The following is a 20,174-nucleotide window of genomic DNA, read 5'->3' as shown; positions in this document are numbered from 1 at the left end:
TGGCTCAAGTGGTAGAGCACTCACCCTGAGCTGAAGAGCTGAGGGACAGCGCCCCAGATCCAGAGTTCAAGCCCTACCACTGACAACGACAACAACAAAAACAAAACTTCCAACAGTTGTACAACTTATCAATTTATGTGTACAATGCAGTTTCGCTTCTAAGAAGCAGAAATAAGTTACTGTACTTAAGTCTCAGCTTGAGGGGGTGGAGGGGAACTTGAGTAGTTTTCAAAAGCTAGTGATAATAGTCATCTATACAAGTCCACTAAAGAAAACATGGGGCCATAGGATAAGGTGCAAAGAGCGAAGGCTGATAAGAAGATGATGGCAGGAGAGGAAGGGCAAAGCAGGGGAGCAGGGGCCCCAGGCATTGGTGCTTGCTGGCAACTGGAGGGAACAGAGCTCTTTCCACCTTGGTATTAGTGCAAACACTAGCTGATATGCACTGGCATTTAGTGCTATGGTCAATTCAAACAGCATAACAAAAAATCTCAAAAAGCATCAATCCTGGCAGGGGGGCTGTGTGTGTGGGGGAGATAGTAAAAATGCATAGCTCCTGGATCTAAGTTCCCACACTTGACTTTAGGCACATAAAAAAAACAAAACACAACAACAACAAAAACTCAAAATGTCACTGGATTGTAGAGAAGAGAGAGTTGAAAAAATAGATGATAGAAATAAAGATTTCTATTATATTTATTTATTTATTTTTGTTGGTCGTGGGGCTTGAACTCTGGGCCTGGGCGCTGTCCCTCAGCTCTTCAGCTCAAGCCAAGCGCTCTACCACTTGAGCCATAGAGCCACTTCCAGTTTTCTGTTGGTTTATTGGAGATAGGAGTCTCAAGGTCTTTCCTGTCTGGGCTGGCTTTGAACCGCGATCCTCAGCTCTCAGACTCTTGAGTAGCTAGGAATACAGGCGTGAGCCACCAGCACCCAGCTTCTATTGTATTTATACTAACACCACCACCAACAAATAACACTAAGATTATAACCTCAAGTGACAAAGAGACAAACCCAGGCCTTTCTATTACTAGACATTGAAGGTGACAACTGTGAAAATGATGGAGAACCAGAAAAACAACACGAAAGGAAGACATGAAACTTGAAACAGTCAAGAGTGGTAGCAGAAGCTTGTAATCCTGGCTACTTGAGAAGACGCTATTCAAGGCCAGCTGGGAATAGAAATTCAAACTCTGTCTCAACTAGTGGCTGGGTGCAGTGGAGTGTTCCTGTAATTCCAGAGATATAAAGGAAGCACAAGTAGAAAGATCAAAGCCAGGGAAAACAGGACATAAAAGTATATTACCTCCAAAAGAGGCTGGAGAAGTAGGCTCAGTGGTAGAGCCTACCTAACAAGTATAACCCCCAAGTTCAGCCTCTTGTACTGTCTTCTCCCAAATCCTGCCTCCCCCCGAAGAGAAAAAAAAAAACCCAAAACAAGAATCAATGTATATAGAACAATTTTGCCTGTGTAAAATAACATCTGATCAGAGTACGAAAAGCAGCATAAGGGCTTGAAAATAACCCAGGGAGTAAAGATTGTTTTTCCAGTTGTGCTATGAAGTGACTTCTGTGTGAATGTAAGTACATACCTCAACTGCCAAATAAAATACAGTTGAAAACATTTCAGGAAATTTAATAATGAAATAATGTAGAAATAAAGTTTGAGGTAATCACACAAAATTTCTAAGTGCCATGAGAACTGGAATCTTGTCTAGCTGGTTTACCACAGTATCCCCCATGCTCACAGACTGGTTGGTATACTACAGGTGCCCAATAAATGTTTCCCTTACGAATGAAAGGCCAACTAACAATTAGCATTTCTCTTTCCAAAGCTTAACAAGTACCTACTATAAAATACAACCAGGTGTCAAGAGAAGCAAGTTACCTGAAATCAAAAAGGCCAGCAAAATGGACGTCTGACTTTTTTTTTTGGTCAGTTGTGGGCCTTGAATTCTGGGCCTGATAGCTGTCCCTCAGCTCTTCAACTCAAGGCAAGCACTCTACCACTTGAGCTACAGCGCCAGTTTTCTGGTGGCTTATTGGAGATAAGAGTCTGGCCTTTGTTGCCTGGGCTGGCTTTGAATTATGATCCTCAGATCTCAGCCTCCTAAGTAGCTAGGATTACAGGCGTGAGCCACCAGCACCCAGTGACATCTGACTTTCTATGTTCAGCAGCTAAACACTTGCTACTAGGTACTGTCCTGAATACTTTTCATATATTTTCTCATTGAGTGCTTCCAAAAACTCAGTGAAGCAGGCACCAATATCCTCATTTTTCATATCAGGAAAACACTTAGAAGACGCCTCATGTGTTAGCGAGTGATAAGGCTGAGACTATTATATCCTGTCATGGGGCTATAGACCTCTGTTTATAAGCCTCTTGCTTCACAAGACTCTCTCTCACAGGTCCTATGCCCTCAGGGATACCCATCCTCTTACCTGGGCAGCACAGATGCTGTACTGGGTAAACATAGCTTCGTACAAGGCCATCAGCCCACTCTGTCCGGCGGCAGCACAGGCTCGAGCTTCCAAGACTGGAATTGCCTGTAATCCACCAATCAGATAAAGTATGGTTGGGAAAGGGAAGAAGACGCAAGGATAGATCTGCCCCAGGGTTGGAAAAGCAGCACTCACCATCTCTTTCAGTTGGTTCTGTCCTGAATGCAGAGCCTGTCGCACACTTTGAGACAGAAGGATCTCATGGCGTAAGCGCTGCTTGCCAAAGGCAACAGCTCCGCTAGTCACAAGTATCATCTCTCGGCCCTGGTTCTGCAGCACTGATACCTGGCATCAAGACAGGGGAAGGTTAGAGCATCTGCCCCAAGTCCACATTCCAGTGTACCACCCTCCCCAATGCACTACAAGTCACTGTACCATCTCCTTCCTCTCTAGGTAGGAGGATGACAATGGGTTGATGTTCAAATTGTTGCATCTACATCCAGGGGAAACCACAGGCCAGCACCTGAGCCCATCTTAGATGCCTGGGACAAGAAGGCTGACTGTGTATCAAGCACTGCTCTGACTGCTAGAGCCTTTCCATCAGGCCTGCAGCAGCCCTAGCAGAAGAGCTGGTGACCTAAGCAAACCTTTACCATGTTTCTCTTACACTTAAAATTGTTCATCTGTTTTGAGATGGAAGGCCAACTGCTCTACTTGGCTCCAGAGCCTGGCCTACACAAATGATCCACTTTATTTTCCATTCTCCCTGATGAGCACCACTGCTCCGCAGCTCAAGTCCTTGGCCTCTGTGTGCCTTCCATCTGGAATCCATCCTAGTGCCTATCTGTCCCTTCCCTAGAACACCAGAAGCTCAGGGGCACCAGTCACACTGTGCACCTGGACCCTTATCCCTCTGTTGCCTAGGCTGAGTCCCTTGTAGGAAGGCCTAAGAATAACCATATTCTCATTAGATTTTCCCGTCTCTGGAGCTGTCAACCACTGTCATTTGGGTTCACTCACTCAGATCTTTACTGCCTTGAAAAACCACTTTCCTGTTTTAAGAGTGTCTGGCTTCCCAGGACAGTGACAACAGTTAAGTCTCTTTGCCATGCTTTGAATGTGTTGGAAGTTTTGCGCAACAGTGTTGGGAGGGGGGCTTAGTGGGAGGTGCTCATGAATGATTAATACATTATAAAAGAGCTTGATTGGCCTTTCCACCATTTAGCAAGATGTAGCCTCTCAATCTTATACTTCTCAGCTTCCAGAACTACTAGCCAAATACATTTCTGATATTATAAACAACCAAATTGGTATTTGTTATAGCAGCATGAAATGCACTCATCTACTCCGTAGAAAATATTTACCGAATGACCCGATGGACTCAATCATGAAAGAAGATTTGATAAGGTCTTCTTCCATTAAGTTCAGGTGAGCAGTTCCCTAATACTAACTCATCAGCAATTTTGCCTCTTGTTAAATTTTTTTGTATTAATAAAATGCTTCATTGAGGGGCAACTTCTTTATTTTCTTTTTATACAATTTATTTTACTGTTGTTTAGAGGTGATATACAGTAGAGTCACCTTTACATATATCTGGAAATAAGTAAAGGCAATGACATACAGAGGGGTTACAGTTACATCAGTCAGGTAATGAGTACATTTCTTTTTGGACAATGTCAGTCCTTTCCTCCCTCTCTCCAAATTTGCCTTTTAAAAACTAAATGTATGATTATCGAGGATAAAGCTGAGTTACAGCTGTCATGGAAAAACTTCAGCTCATTTCTGGGTACTCGGCCCTGATTACACATCAGAATAACCTGGAAACCTAACCTTAAAAAAAATGGAATTTAGGGGCTGGGAAGGAGGCTCAGTGGTAGAGCGCTTGCCTTGCATGCCTGAGGCCCTGGGTTCGATTCCTCAGCACCACATAAGCAAAAAGAAAAAAGCCAGAAGTGGTGCTGTGGCTAAAGTGGTAGAGCGCTAGCCTTGAGCTGAAGAGCTGAGGGACAGCGCCCAGGCCCAGAGTTCAGGCCCCATGACCGGACCCCCCCCCAAAAAAAAAAAAAAATGGAATTTGAACCTTAGGATCTTTTTTTTTTTTTTCCAGTCCTGGGGCTTCAACTCAGGGCCTGGGCACTGTCTCTGAGCTTCTTTTGCTCAAAGCTAGTACTCTATCACTTGAGCAATAGTGCCACTTCCAGCCTTTTCTGTTTATGTGGTACTGAGGAATCGAACCCAGGGCTTCATGCATGCTAGGCAAGCACTTTACCACTAAGTCACAATCCCAGCCAAACTTTAGGATCTTGTGTCCACTAGGTAGTCACTCTACCACTTGAGCCATACCTCCCATTCTTTTAGCTTATGTTATGTTATTTTTGAATAGGGTCTTAACTTTATGGCCAGGCCAGACTGGACCATGATCCTCCTATTTATACTTCCAGTACAGAAGAGATGACTGGTTAAGATGGGGGTGTTGTAAACTTTTTGTCTGAACTAGCCTTGAGCTGCAGTTCTCCTAGTCTCTGCTTTCCAAGTGTGATCCACTGCACCTGACCTCACTTTACAAACAAATATTTGAAATGGCTGGATGTGAAGCTCAGGCACTTCCAGTTTCACAGATGATTTTAATGCACAGCATGGCTTAAGACTCAATGATGAGGGCTGGGAAGGTGGCTCAGTGGTAAAGTACTTGCCTCGCATGCATGAGGTGCTGGGTTCGATTCCTCAGCACCACATAAGCAGAAAAAGCTGGAAGTGGCCCTGTGGCTCAAGTGATAGAATGCTAGAGTGCTAGCCTTGAGCTGAAGAGCTGAGGGACAGCACCCAAGCCCAGAGCTCAGGCCCCACAACCAACCAAAAAAAAAAAAAAAAATTAATGGCTAAAAAGGGCATGAATCAAGAGACACAGGGCCTGTCCAGCAAACAGTGTCACGAAAACGAACTGCAGACACACAGATCCTATCACTAAGAAGTCTGAGGGATGAACAGCCTGGCACCAGCTCTACTGCTTGACATCACTTTCTACTGCCATGCGACCCGGTCTCTCCCTGTATTCACATGGGAAGAGTTTTTCTAATTAGGTTAAAGCTATTGCACTCAAATCAAGATTACTTTTTTACAAGTTGACAGTAGGAAATCCCATTTCATGAAGTTCATCAGAATTTCTCATCTTGGCAATTACCTGCTCAACAATAGAGGCTAGGCGCCCCAGAGCCAGGCCACACTCATCCCCTCGGGTCACCACCGCACTGCCCAGTTTCACCACGATTCTCTTGGCATGCTTCAGCTCACTGCGGTGGGCAAAGGACTTGCCATGCGTACGACTGAGGGGTACCGTGATAAAGGGGATGTTGCTCCAAGAACGGACATGTGTGACAGCTGGAGGCTGGACCCGATCTGTATTCCCCAAACAAAGCCAAATAAAAGAAAGAAAAAAGAGACTATAGTTTCCAGTGAAATTCTGAATTCACAGTATCAGCCATCCACCAAAAATAGCTTTACATCATTACCTGAGTGAAACCAGTATATCAAACTATACCTAAGTTAGGCATAGTGGTACATGTCTATAATCACAGCACTTAGGAACATGAGGCAGAAGGATCAGGAGTTCAAGATACCATGTCTCAAAAAAGAGTCAGTGCTGGTAGCTCATGCCCATAATCCTAGCTACTCAGGAGGCTGAGATCTGAGGATCATGGTTCAAAACCAACTTCGGCAGATAGGTTCTTGTGAGTAGTTAATTGGAAATTAACTACTCACCAGCCAGAAGTGGCACTGTGGCTCAAGTGGTAGAGCACCAGCCTTAAGCACAAAGAGGCTCAGGGATAGCACCCAGGCCCTGAATTCAAGCCCCACAACTGACACACACACACACACAAAATCCTCCAAACTATACCTATCCGAACATGGTGGTACACACCTGTAACCCCAGTTCTCTAGAGACTGAGGCAGAAAGATCTCAAGTTTGTGGCCAGCATGAGCTACATAGTGATACCCTTTCTCAGAACAAAAATGAAACAGACAAAAAACCTGAACTATATGTAGAGCATGTTCTCATTCTACTTCTATTCAGAGTCCCATCCAGAACCCTGTCACAGACACATTCAAACACAGTGGTAATGAGTATAAATAAAATAATCTTTTCTGAAAACATACTGGTAAAATACAAGATTTTAAAGTGTCCAGTTTTCTCATGCCACATTCCATGTTTAAAATATATTCTAGAAGCCAGGTGCTGGTGGCTCACACCTGTAATCCTAGCTACTCAGGAGGCTGAGATCTAAGGATCTCAGTTCAAAGCCAGCCCAGGCAGCAAAGTCTAAAACTCTTATACCAATTAATCACTAAAAAGCTGCAAGTAAAGCTGTGGCTCTACTGGTAGAGCCCTAGTCTTGAGAACAAAAGCTCAGGGATAGTGTCCAGGCCCTGAGTTCAAGCCTCAGGATGGACACAAAAAAAACAAAACAAAACAAAACATCTGACCTTATTCACAATAAGCTTGCCATCTAGCTCCTGGTACCCTGTTGCTCAGACAAGGAGAACCCGTGATCACATGGGGCCCTGGCATCCTTGCTACATCCACAGGTGCACTGTCCCCTTGCTAGGGGAAGTTGTCTGGGCTTCCCTCTTCACTACCTTAGTTAAGTACCTCAGTCATCAGGGGTACCATCCTAAACAATGTGCACACCTAAGCCTAGTTTCAAAGTTGTACACATGCAGGTTTGGTCTCTGTAACTTTATAGGTGAAGAGACTCCCTTGGGTTTGGGCCTGTGATCCTCAGTGGTGCTTGCAGAGGTCAGTGCAGAACTAAGACAAATCTCTTTGGAAGCTGTTAGGATGACACCTGCTAGCCATTTGACTCTGATGTCCACTGCAGGGCCTGTCTTGTTCTACAGAAGGGTATGGGCAGGGGTATGGCAGCTTGATGGAGGACCTCAGGGGCAGACAGTGCCAGCTTCCAAGTCCAGGTGATCAAATGGTAGAAGCCAATCAGGACCCCGCAGCCTGGCTAGCATGAATGAGTGGGGTTACTCACAGTCTGTATCAGAAGAGGGTGTTGGCTCAGAGCCCAGCAGCTGCAGGTCATTTTGGCTGCAGACAATTGGGTCAAAGCATATGAGAACTGACAAAGTTCAAGAGGAGGTCACAACTATCAGCAAGGTTCCAAGTGGATGAAAAAGTAAAGTCCAGGGGGGTTGGCGGGGGTAGGAGATGGGAAGGGATGGGAAGGGGAAACAAAAGGGGAGGCAACAATGCTTGATAAGAAATATATTCATTACCTTGCCCATGTAATTGTAACCCCTCTGTATGGTATTTTCACAATTAAAAAAAGAAAAAGTAAAGTCCAGTAGGTCCTAGTATTAAGGAGTACAGGAATTTGGGGAGTTGGTTGGCAATGCCATTTACGTTCCCAGACTGGCTCTATCTTTCTTGGGAACATCTTTTATGTTCTATACTGTATGAGGCTTTTTACAGTTAGCACTGAGGACTGTTATGGCTTGGACCTGAAATGTGCTAAAAGGTTGGTGGCCAGGCTGTGGTGTCACTGGGAGGCAGCGTAACCTTGCAAAGGTAGGCAACCTTCATCTGGCCCACAGACCCTATAAGGCCCATGGAATCATGGGGTACAATGTAATGCTTTTCACTAGCTGCCAGTACATCTGCCTTTACTGTTAATTTTGTATGACCTGTAATGATGTTATAAACATTCAAATGGTGCTCAGTACTGGTGTTTCATCCTTGTAATCTCAGTTACACAGGAAGTTGAGATCTACAGTATCTTAGTTCAAAGGGAGTATGAGCAGAAAATAACCAACAAAAAGCTGGGTTAGAGGCTGGCTCAAGTGGTAGAGTACCAGCTGAGCAAACAAGCTGGATGACAGCAAGGCATTAAGTTCAAAACCCCAGTGACACACAATAATATTTTTTGAAAAAAATATACATACTTAAAAAAAATTCTAATGGCCCCTACCACAGAAAAAAGGTCCCCATCCATGCTTTCGACGGTGGGAGCTAGTGGGAGGAAGTTAATGTCATGGGGGTGTACCCACGAAGAGCATGGGAGGACTCCAGCTCCTCTTTTCTCTCTTTGCTTCCTGGCCACCACGATACAAACAGTTCCTTGCTCACATACTTCCACCATGGCAAGTTACCTCACCACAGGCCCAAGGGCATCAGGGCCAGGAGACTATAAACAGAAACCTTAGAAACCTTTCCATACTTTAACTGATTTTTCTCAGGTATTTTGTCACAGTGATAAGAAGCTGACTGATACAAGGAAAATCTACAACATCTGCATGAGCAATCAGGCTGTAAGCCCCTAAGTCAGTCTTTTTCTCTAGTAGGTCTGAGGAGATAATAAGGTGTGGAGGGGTAGGAAGATGGTTATCCATACTCTTCAAAAGTGCTATGGGTTATACGTCAGTAAAGTCCTTTATCTCACCATGATCAGTAATCAATGAAGCTGTTTTTGAAGCCACAAGAAGGGACCTAGCATGACTTCCCTCCCATGTTGTTGTTTTTTTCTATATACCTTTTCACTTTGCCTACCTTATTTTCTGCTCTTCTGCTCATTATGTCCACACACTACAGAAATCATATATGGTATATATACTATATTAGTCCTGGATAGCATAGCTACATATAACTCAGTATCTCTATCTGCTCACTTGCTACCTTATCTACTCCATAAGGTCGTTATGAGAGATGGAGCAAGTTAATGAATAAACAGGAATTGGCACAAAGTAAACACTCAACATTAGCTGGGATTCTAAGAACATATTAGCCATCATTATCATCACTGTTTGGAGACAAAGTGTCTCCCTAGAGGCTCAAGTACTGAAGCCTTGGTAGCCAGCTGGTAGCACAACAGAGAGGTGATTCTTCCATAGAGTATGAACTTCACTACAGGATTTATCTGCCGGGTGCCAGTGGCTCCTGCCTATAATCCTAACTACTAAGAAGGCTGAGAGCTGAGGATCACGGTTCAAAGCCAGTCCAGGCAGGAAAGTCTGTGAGACTCTTATCTCCAATAAACCATTAGAAAACCGGAAGTGGTGCTGTGGCTCAAGTGGTAGAGCGCTAGCCTTGAGCTAAATAGCTGAGGGACAGCATCCAGGCCCAGAGTTCAAGCTCCACGACTGACCAAAAAAAAGGATTAATCTATTGATGAGTTCATAGCAGAATGGGCTGTTAGCAGGTGGGTCTAGCTGGAAGAAGCTTGGTGGGGATATGCCTTTCAAGGACAAATTTCATCTCTGGCTCCTTTCTCTCTCTTTAATTTCTTGTGGCTATGAGAACAACTTCCCCCCACCCTGCCTTTCTTCCATGCCACTTTGCACAGGACTGAAAGCAACGGAGACAGTCACCCATGGGCTGAAATACCCAAACCATATAATCATTAAGTCATTCCTCCTATTTAGGCCGAGTTTTTTCAGGTTATTTTGTCATAGCAGAGAAGCTTGATGCATTATTATTATTGATATTATGTCTTATTTTGTAAATAAGGAGGGAAAAGAAATTAAGTAATTTACCAACATTACCAAATTACAAAATGGCCACAATAGTTTGCAGTTTCTACCATTAACAGGTGGAATCTATTTGACTACTCCTTTGATCTGGGCTGGCCTGGCGACTTCTTGGACCAGGACAATGCAGCAGAAGCAACACTGCATACATTTTTGGCATAAGACTCAAGAAGCATTGCGACTTCCATTCTTGCTGTTGTTGGGATCCCACAGAACATGTGAAGAAGCCATGGACATCCTTTAGCTTGCTAAAGGATGGAGTCCATATGGAACACTGATGAACCAGGATCCCACAAGGGGCCCCCTGGTCCTCAGTAATCAGCGCCAAGCCAGTCTGAGAGCTGACACAAACAACTGCAAGCTAAGCCTGGTCCAAAATGCCAACCCACAGAACTGTGACCTCTCTATACACACACAGTCACTGTTTTAAGTCAGTATTCAATTTTAAGCAATTAAGCTTGTTTTCAAGCTCAAGGAGGTTGGCTCTAGATCCTAAACTTTTAACTCTTCTACTCTTACACCAATGTGAAATAAATTTTTCTAGATGATGATAAGCAAGTCATCTTACAGTGAGACCTAGAGATAGACTACTGGTAAGGTTTTAAGCCAGGTGCAAATGGCTCATGCCTGTAATACTAGCTACACAGGAGGCTGAGATCTGAAGATCATGGTTTAAAGCCAGTCCAAACAGATAATTCTGAGAAATTCAACTAACCAGCAAAAATCTGAGAAGTAGAGATATGGTTCAAGTGGTAGAATTCAAGCCTTGAGAAAGTTGAGCAAGAGTGTGAGACTCTGAGTTCAAGCACCAGTGCTAGCACACATAAAATAAGTGATATCAAAGAGATGGCCAACTCAAAATATTATGAACAACTCTTCAACAGATGAAGATGAGAAATCTGGTATCCATAGTTCAAAAAATGAAGCTGGGTGCCGGTGGCTCACACCTGTAATCCTAACTACTCAGGAGGCTGAGATCTGAGGATTGCGAGTCAAAGCCAGCCTGGGCAAGAAAGTCCATGAGACTCTTAACTCCAATTAGCCACAGAAAACCAGAAGTGGCGCTGTAGTTCAAGTGGTAGAGCACCTTGAGCTGAAGAGCTGAGGGACAGTGCCCAGGCCTAGAGGTCAAGCCCCACGACTGACAAAAAAAAAAAAAAAAAAAGAAACTAGACCTTAATTTCATACTTCATACAAAACCTAACTCAATGGATATTGAAGTTAAATGTAAAATGTGAAATTATAAAAATTTCAGAGAATAGGAGAAAATCTTCACAACCTAAAAATATATGTACAGATTTCTTAGAGTTAAATGTAAAATGTGAAATTATAAAAATTTCAGAGAATAGGAGAAAATCTTCATAACCTAAAAATATATGTACAGATTTCTTAGACTTGATCAAAAAAGTATAATTCATTGCAAGAAAAGCTAATGAGCTAGACGTCATCCAAATTAAAAAAACAACCAACAACAAAAACTTTGCTCTGTGTAAGAACCTGTTGAGAGAATGAATGACAAATGAACAAACTGGGAAGAAATATTTGCAGATGTGCAACTACTTATATATGCAAATATGTATGAATATCTGCACATATTTGCAAAATACTAATATCTATAAGATACAAAGAATTTCCAAAGTTCAAGAGGAAACAAAAAAATCCAACTAAAAATGGATCTTCCTGTCTTCTCTTCCTAATTACAGCTATTACAGGGATTATAGTTGTATAGCACCATTCCTAGCCCTTAACAGAATCTATAATTATCTCAAAATTAAAATACATAATTATACTTTATTTACTATTATTACTATTACTATTATTATTATTATTTTGCCAGCCCCGGGACTTGAACTCTGGGTCTGGGTGCTATCCCTGAGCCACAGTGCCACTTCCAGTTTTGTTTTTTTTTTAGTAGTTTATTGGAGCTAAAAGTCTCATAGGGAGTTTTTTGCCAGGGCTGGCTTTGAACCAAAATCCTCAGATCTCAGCCTCCTGAGTAGCTACAATTACAGGTATGAGATACCGGTACCCCACTATAATTATATTTAAAATGGTAAACAAACAAAAAAGCCCAGCCTATATGAATATTGAGATGAATGACTACAGAGATCACTTTGTTGACAAATATAAATAACTTAGAATATTTCACCACCAGGTAGCCTTGTTTTTGTGCAGTTCTTCCAAACTACATCTCCTCCTACCCCTCTTATAACCTTGAAACATATACTGAACACAAACTTTCCACCCTACTCATCAATGATACATACGAGATCTGGAGACTGTGGACTGGACCCAGGGCAGAAGACGTTGACTGAAGGGCTGGAACCTGGAGCAGCAAACTTGACTCAACATGCTGAGATGTGGCCACAAACCCAAGTATCTACAGAATATATTAAAAAAAAAATAGCAAGAGGGTGAATATGATCAAAGTCTATTGTATACATGTATGGAAATATCTTAATGAAACTGCCCACACTGTACAATTAATGTGCACAAATAAAAATGTGTGAAAAGCAACTAATGGCAAATATCAGACAATTCATTTTCTTTTCCCTCCACTCCTCATTCTCTCAGAATAAAAATATGATCCTCCTCCTCCAAACTCTAGTGTATTAGAGAAACTGCTACTTCATCTGTATCATAGGAGATAATCAACAAGGCTTCCTTCCAAGGTCCAGTCTTAGTTCTTCTTTTTCTAGTACTCCTTAGTTTTTACCATTTGAGCCAGGCCTCCAGCTCAAAATATTTTGAATAACTAAAATCTTCAAGCTATGTTTGCAGAGATACTGTCTTCATTATAATACTTCTACTGTAAGGAGTCACCAGCAGATTGTCAAGGCAGCAATTTCTTTCTTTTTTTCTGCTACTACATCCCAACAAAACACACAGCTTGCATATGTGAAAGGTCAGCTTGATCTCTGCCAGCCACGAGACCAGGGGCTACTGCCAGTTCCTTCTTCCTGCTGCCCACGGAAACCTAATGTATCCCTGGAAGTGGAAAAGTGTAGGGGGGATTGCTTACGGGCAAGCATCTTAAAGAACACTTGAAGACATCCCCTGGAGGTCATGGCTACACATCTCAGCATGGAGGACAAGGTGAATACGGGCACTTTTCCATACAAGGTGATTATGGGCACTTTTCCACTCTGGGTCAAACTTGAAAGCTTAGACAAAGAATAATTTTACACACACACACACACACACACACACACACACTCATGGACTCTTTATACATACACAGAGAAGAATTATTTCATGTTATTATGCCACAGGGACACAACTGTTTTTACAAGGTAAAAAACAAACAAATAAACAAAACTCCACTATATTTCCTTTATTTGTGGGCTTCTCTTTAACTTGTGCTCTATAAACTGGTGGATATATTCCAATTCTCTTCTTAAATGTGCCTTGAAAAAGTAGTACTTAGCTCCATAGTACAGAAAAGTACGGGATGGCATATATTGCTCTATAATTTATACTTTAATTTATGATGCCCAAAGGCACAGAAATGAAGAGAGAACAGTATATCCCTGCTGTAATACATACGGTACCTGGCACACAATTTCACATGCTAAGTGATGGTTTGTGGATTTCAGTTCTGTAGCACAGTGAAGTATAATGTCAGCTTCTGGTCTATGTTTGGAGCCCATCATCTATGTTTTGCCACTAAATACATTCTTTTTTTCCCCAATCAAATGGTAATTTTATTTTAAAAAATAATACTTAGGGGCTGGGAAGGTGGCTCAGTGGTAGAGTGATTGCCTTGCATGCATGAGGCCCTGGGTTCAATTCCTTAGCACCTCATAAGCAGAAAAAGCCAGAAGTGGCATTGTGGCTCAAGTGGTAGAGCACTAGCCTTGAGCTGAAGAGCTCAGGGACTTGGCCCAGGCCCAGAGTTCAGGCCTCACATCAAACAAACAAACAACAGGACTAAATACATTCTTTAAATAATACCTGCTAAACAATTATTATATGTGAATACTCCAAAATACCTACAAAAAGAGCCAGAAGCCAAGCTCAAATCTGTAATCCTAGTTACTTGGGAGGTAGATATTGAGAGATCATGGTTTAGAGCCAATCCAGGTAAAAAGAAGTTCTCTAGACTTCATCTCAATCAATGGCTGAGCACAATAGTACCAATTTGTCATTCCAAACAGATTGAAGCAAAAGTAGCAGGATCACAGCCTAGGCTGGCCATCATATAAAGAGAGACCCTACTTCAAAAATACCCAGTGTTGGGGCTGGGAAGGTGGCTCAGTGGTAGAGCGCTTGCCTTGCATGCATGAGGCCCTGGGTTCAATTCCTCAGCACCACATAAGCAAAAAGAAAAAAAGCCGGAAGGGGTGCTGTGGCTCAAGTGGTATAGCGCTAGCCTTGAGCTGAAGAGCTGAGGGACAGCGCCCAGGCCCAGAGTTCAGGCCCCGTGACCGGACTCCCCGCAAAAAAAATACCCAGTGTAAGCCGAGTGGGGGATAGCTCATGCCTGTAATACTAGCTACTCAAGAGGCTCAGAGCTGGGGATTAAGGTTCAAAGCCAGTCTAGGTAGGAAAGTCTGAGAGACTCCTTTTTCTCCAATTAGCCATCCAAATGCTGGAAGTGGAGCTGTGGCTCAAGTGGTAGAATGCCAGCCTTGAGTAAAAAAGCTAATGGATAGTGCCCAGGCCTGAGTTCAAGCCCAGTACTGGCACAAAACAAAAAGAACCAGTGCAAAAAAGGGTCTAGAGGAATGGCTTGAAGTGTATAGCACTTTACTAAGCAGGAATAAGGTTCTTAGTTCAATCCTTGGTACTGCCAATAAAACAAATAAACCGGGTGCTGATGGTTTACACCTGTAATCCTAGCTACTCAGGAGGCTGAGAGCTGAGGATCGCAGTTCAAAGCCAGCTCAGGCAGGAAAGTCCTTGAGACTCACATCTCCAATTAACTACAAGAAAACTGGAAGTGACTCAGTGGTTCAAAGTGGTAGAGTACTAGCCTTGAGCAAAAAGAGCTCAGGGATAGCACCTAGACCCTGAGTTCAAGCCTCATGATTGACAAAAAACAAATGAGGCAAATAATCAAAGACAGACATACAATTCCTGTCCTGTTCCTATGAAACCTTCCCTAGCTACTTTATCCTTCAAGTCTGGATATAACCAGTTGTCACATTTTATCTTAAAATATTTGTCAAATATCTGTACACATTCTAACCAGAAAGAAATAACCAGGTTAGCTGGTTAGTGTTGTTGTTTTTCCCAAGTGGTTTACAAACTTCCCACTGACAGCATTGTGAAATGATGGAGAGCAAGGTCTTTGTCACTGGTCAGACTTAGGCTCATAATCCTACTTGCAAGTGGTGGTGTGTCTTCTGGATACTTTATCTTCCTTGGCTTCTGTTTGTCCTTTGTAAATGAAAGGTAACTACATAAAGACCCTGAGAGACTATGAGAATTACGTGACATAAGGCACAGACAGTGCTGGGGTACAACAGGTGCTTAATAAATGGGAGTCTCCCCCTCTCTCTCTTAGGTATAAACATTGTTTCCTCCACCATCGGTCACAAGCTGAGGAAGCCAGTAGTCACTGCTGGTTATGACAGCACACGTTATTAGAGATGGCTCTCATCTAAGGTAAGTGAAATCTCTGAATGCTGAAGGTCCACCACATTACCTGCTGAAGACTTCCCCTGTTCTACCTGTCTCTCACGGATGTGGGTAGGCTGAGTCCGCTCCTTCATTCCAATTATTCTGCCAATTTTATTAGGCCTGCAAAAAGCAGACTGGTAATCCCCAAGAGCAAAAGTGTGTGTGTGTGTGTGTGTGTGTGTGTGTGTGTGTGTGTGTGTGTGTGTGTGTGTGTGTGTGTGTGTGTGTGTGTGTGTATACAATCTCAACCAGTGAAAAAGTCACCTGAGGACATTTGTTAAGGGTGTGTGTGTGTGTGTGTGTGCAGATACAATCTCACCAGGTGAAAAAGTCGCCTGAGGACATTTGTTAAGTACCTGTCCACACACTAAACAGACTTTATCTCATAGATGTAGACCAGAACTGAACTTCAATCCCAACAAACTTCACCCAGAAAACGCATGCTCAGTACGTGGTTCAGCCACTTAACACAGCCTCAAGATAAATCTCTCCACCCCAGAGGGCAGGAGATAATGATAGGGAAAGAGGTGAGGCGTGCGGGAGCAGGTAATCTAGCTGGAGTCCTGACCTACCAACCCACACACCATATGCCCAGCTGCACAAGGCAGTGGTGGCTGTGGGGAACCTCAGGAACAGACACAGGCTGCCGGGAGTCTCCATGTGGTCCCACATAGCCCGGGTACACCCTCCCCGCCGGTGCAAGTGCGTTGGAGGCTGGTTCTGGACTCTCCGGCCTCAACCGGGCTCACAGAGACGTCAAGCCTCCAGCTGGCTTGGGCACGGAGTCGAGAGCCACCGGCAGACCCCAGGGCCCTTGAACCCTGGCATATGCAGGGAACGGTGCGGGAGCCCTGCAGAGCGCCCAGGGCCGCCCGGCCACGCCGCCCGCCCACCCCCACCTCGGACCTGACCCCCGGACCCCTGCACCTGCTGGGGCCGCGCCCCCGCAGCCCGCCGTGGCCAAGCAGCCCAGGGAGGCCGGTGGCCGGGCGCACACAGCCTTCCCGCCGGGCTGGGGAGCGCATCAGCCTCCGCAGAGGCGCAGGCCGCCGTCCCCGCCGCGTACCTGCTTCGCCGCCGCCCTCGACCCGCAGCCTGGCCCGCGCTGTTCTCCCGCTGCTTCGGATGCCGACTCTCTGCTTTTTTTTCTTCCGTCTACGTCCCGCACGGTGGCGTTGCGTCAGCGGCGTTGGAGTAAACGGGAGCCGCGGTGCCTCCGCTGTTGACGTAGAGCGACCAGCCACCCTAGAGCTGCGTCGTGCCAATGGCGTAAACGCTTCCGAGAATGCAGCCCGCGCTCCACGTGGCGAGTCCCACCCCCGCGGCCCCGCAGACGCCGGGGGAGGGAGAATAGGGGAGGGGGCGGGGCTTTGAGGCACCCACAACGTCCAATCCCCAAGAGGGAACCGATCCCAAGGTGTCCTGGAGCCGCCGCCCTTCCCCACGGACAGAGAAGCTGGCGGGTACCCTCCCGGCTGCGGGTACGTTGCATCCCGTGTGTTTGTCCCCGCAGATCGTTTATAACCCGGGAGCACCTCAGAAAAAGGTGGAATCAATTTAGAAAACATCTCCCTCTTGAAAACAAGCTATTTAGAAGGGGGAATTTGGGCACTGGTTAAATAATTTCCCACCTTATTATCTGGAAGTTTTCCCCAAAGATCTAAGACCAATTCTTTCCATTAAAGTCAGTGGCCAGAATACTGCATTTAAAAAAGTGTGTTGCTGGTGGCTCACGCCTGTCATCCTAGCTACTCAGGAGGCTGAGATCTGAGGATCTTGGTTCAAAGCCAGCCTGGGCGGAGCCGGCCTTGAGACTTTTCACTAAACCACTCAGAAAACCAGAAGTGGCGCTGTGGCTCAAGCGGTAGAGCGCTAGCCTTGAGCTTGAGCTCAAGAGCTTTAATGTATGACAACTGGAATTATTTCAACATCTCATGAGGGCATAGGTTTTTGGGTGTTTTTCTTTTCTTTTCCCCTCCCTTTTCCTCAGAGGGCAGAGTCCAGAATAGGCACTTTGCATCTGGACTGCATCTGGTTGGAGTTTAATGACAGGAAAGTGCTTTGTGCTTAATTCTGTGCATGACACTTTTTTTTTCTCATTCATCAAACACTGGCTACTGTTCGCAGTCTTCTCAGTCCTTTCCCTTAAACTTTCATGTGATGGAAACAGCCCTCAATGCAGCAGTCTGGAGGGCTCCATGCTCATAATGGGATTAGGGAGATTAATAAAAAGACCTGTAGGAGTGGATTGGACCTCTCCTACAGCCATGTCAGTCTTGTCAGCCACCTGCCTTCTGTCCCGTGAGGATAAAGGCACCCTCAACATTTGTCCCAGACCTTCCTGGACTTCCCAGCCTCCACTGCTGTGAGAAATCAATGTGTTGTTTTTAAATGTAACCTTCCTAGTCTTTGGTATTGTTACAGTTGCACAAAATAGAAAGCAAGTTAATCTGCCAGATATTCTCCTAGTATAGAGGAAGCCATTGTCCCCTACCTTAGTTAGCTTCACTCTCCTTATAGGAGACAGATAACATGAGCAAATCATTACAACTTGATAAACACAAGAGAAGGTGGGCCCCAGGTACTCATGGATGGCTTAAAAACAGTTGTCATTTGCACTATGCTTTGAAGAGCAGGATTGCATGAGGAAGGGGAGATGGTATATGCAGAGAGCCCTTTGAGATGAGGCTGCCTGGGGGTGTGACAGATGTCTAGTTGGGAGTCAAACCATTAGGCACCCTTGCAAATGGGTTTTCTGTACTACACTAAATATTTTTGTGAACCTTAAAGACAGAGAACCCAAACTTTTCAAGTTCTGGAATGACTGGATCAGGCTATTAAAAAGGAGAAGCTGGGAAGATGGTTACTTTATTGCAAAGGCCCATAGGAGAAAGGAGGATTGGACAGAAGGTCCCATCAAGGAACAAAGAGCAAAATGAAAGGGGCTGACAGCACTCACTTCTTGAAAGGGAGAGACTGAGTATTTGGGAATCTGATGGTGCCCCAATACCTTAGGAAATACATGAGCAGTTCTTTGGAGGTGAAGAGTAAAAGCATCAAAGTAGATGACGTTAGGGGTCAAAGGGACTTTTCAGCAACCATTTTCTGGAATGTGGCCCCCCACCCAGTTGCCGGAAAGTGCCTAGAGGGGCTGTTGCGGGAATGTGGATAGGAAGCTGACACTATCTGAATTGATAGTGGTAAGCCAACACTACCCTTGTTTATCTCAAAGCATTATTAAGGGTATCAAGTATAAAGCTGGGCACTGTGATGCACATAAGTAATCCTAGCACTTAAGCAAAGGCTAAAGGATGGAGAGTTCAAGGCCACGACGGGGCTACCAAATGAGAAACTGTCTCAAAATAGAAATTATCAAATACAAAAACAGCTAACATTCAACATTTTTGTCTTGTTGCTGCTTTTATGATTAAAATAATTATTTTATCATTATCTTATTGACTCTGGATTAGGAAAAGTCAAATACCAGATGTAAGAGCTAGTTTGTTTCTCCAAACAAGTCAAGTCAGGGTATCTTTCCTGTATATGTGGGGGAAAAAAAAAATTGGACTACTTTGATTAGAGTGATTTTACTTTTGCTTAGCAAATAGAAATAAGGCTCGACAGGACCAGAGGTTCATAGAGAAAGAGGAACATTTAGGAATGAATTAAAGGGGTAACTGAGAGTCTCCAAGGGCAGTATGTAAACTTGGGTCTCACAAAAGGCAAGGACTGGAATTAGAAAATTAAGGACCAGTATCAGCCTCCATCTCTCTCTTTACATTGTAGTTACATATCTGCTTCCCCCTGCCAGCCCCCCAACCTGTTCTTTTAAGAGGCTCTCCATTCACTAACATTTTGTGGAAAAGGGCTTCCCCATACACATCCAGATAGTGCCCACTCCTGAATGATTTCTTGCCTTGGTGGAGGTTCCAAATTCCTGGGAGAGAAAATGTTGGTAGCCTACTCTGGACCAGATATATGTGGCAGGAAGAGAATGGTCATGGGCTAGGTATGGGCACAGAGGTCCACCCTCTCAACTGAGCTTTGAATCATAGGAATGTTCAGATTAAGGATGGACATATTTGCGAGTTGGGAATGCAACGGAAGTAGATAAAAGTTACCCCTCCTGATGAGGAGACTTTCCAGCATCCAGTTGCCAGAATGTAGCCCCCACTCAGTTGCTAAAAATGGTTCAGTGGGACTGTTGCTGGAATGTGAGTTGGGGGCAAATAAGGTGGGGCTATCTGAATTGTTAGTGGTAAGCCCAAAAGATGTTTTCTAAATAACAATACAGAAGAGACAGTAATGGCATGTCATGATTTCTGCACAAGTATTGGAAAGGAACTGTTCGCTTGGTCAGAAGTTGATGTCAGCCCGTCTGACCTTTAGTGTATCTGATTAATGCCTATTTTATGTGTAGCCAGCTTGTATAAAATCCAGGGTCTCCCCTCCCTTGTCACTGGAACTTGTTTCTGGCAGTAGCCTGGTTTGAGTCACGGGCAATAAACATCTTTAGTCTCTCTAAAATGTGGTCTTCATTTTTGCTGGTCTGTACTGTTGTAGCAATACCCATACACTTG

General features: G+C 44.3%; 1 protein-coding gene across 2 annotated transcripts in view; it reads right to left on the bottom strand.

Annotated features, from left to right (window-relative positions):
* Aldh18a1 (aldehyde dehydrogenase 18 family member A1) overlaps positions 1-16,734 on the bottom strand; it is a 41,116-nt gene extending 24,382 nt beyond the window's left edge. For both annotated transcript variants that reach the window (XM_042689545.1, XM_042689546.1), the window contains exons 1-5: positions 16,661-16,734; positions 12,237-12,349; positions 5,624-5,838; positions 2,638-2,787; positions 2,443-2,547 (exon numbers count right to left, since the gene is read on the bottom strand). In XM_042689545.1, the coding sequence (XP_042545479.1) occupies positions 2,443-2,547; positions 2,638-2,787; positions 5,624-5,838; positions 12,237-12,321 (555 nt within the window). In that variant the 5' untranslated portion in view covers positions 12,322-12,349; positions 16,661-16,734. The remainder of the gene's footprint in view (positions 1-2,442; positions 2,548-2,637; positions 2,788-5,623; positions 5,839-12,236; positions 12,350-16,660) is intronic.
* Between the last annotated feature and the right edge of the window lie 3,440 nt (positions 16,735-20,174).

This window comes from Dipodomys spectabilis, unplaced genomic scaffold (assembly GCF_019054845.1).
Source record: "Dipodomys spectabilis isolate Male_0828 unplaced genomic scaffold, ASM1905484v1 ptg000125l, whole genome shotgun sequence".
In the NCBI taxonomy this organism is placed as follows: Eukaryota; Metazoa; Chordata; class Mammalia; order Rodentia; family Heteromyidae; genus Dipodomys; species Dipodomys spectabilis.
The sequence above is the reverse complement of the archived record's forward strand: the minus strand, read 5'-3'. Positions and strand labels throughout refer to the sequence as shown.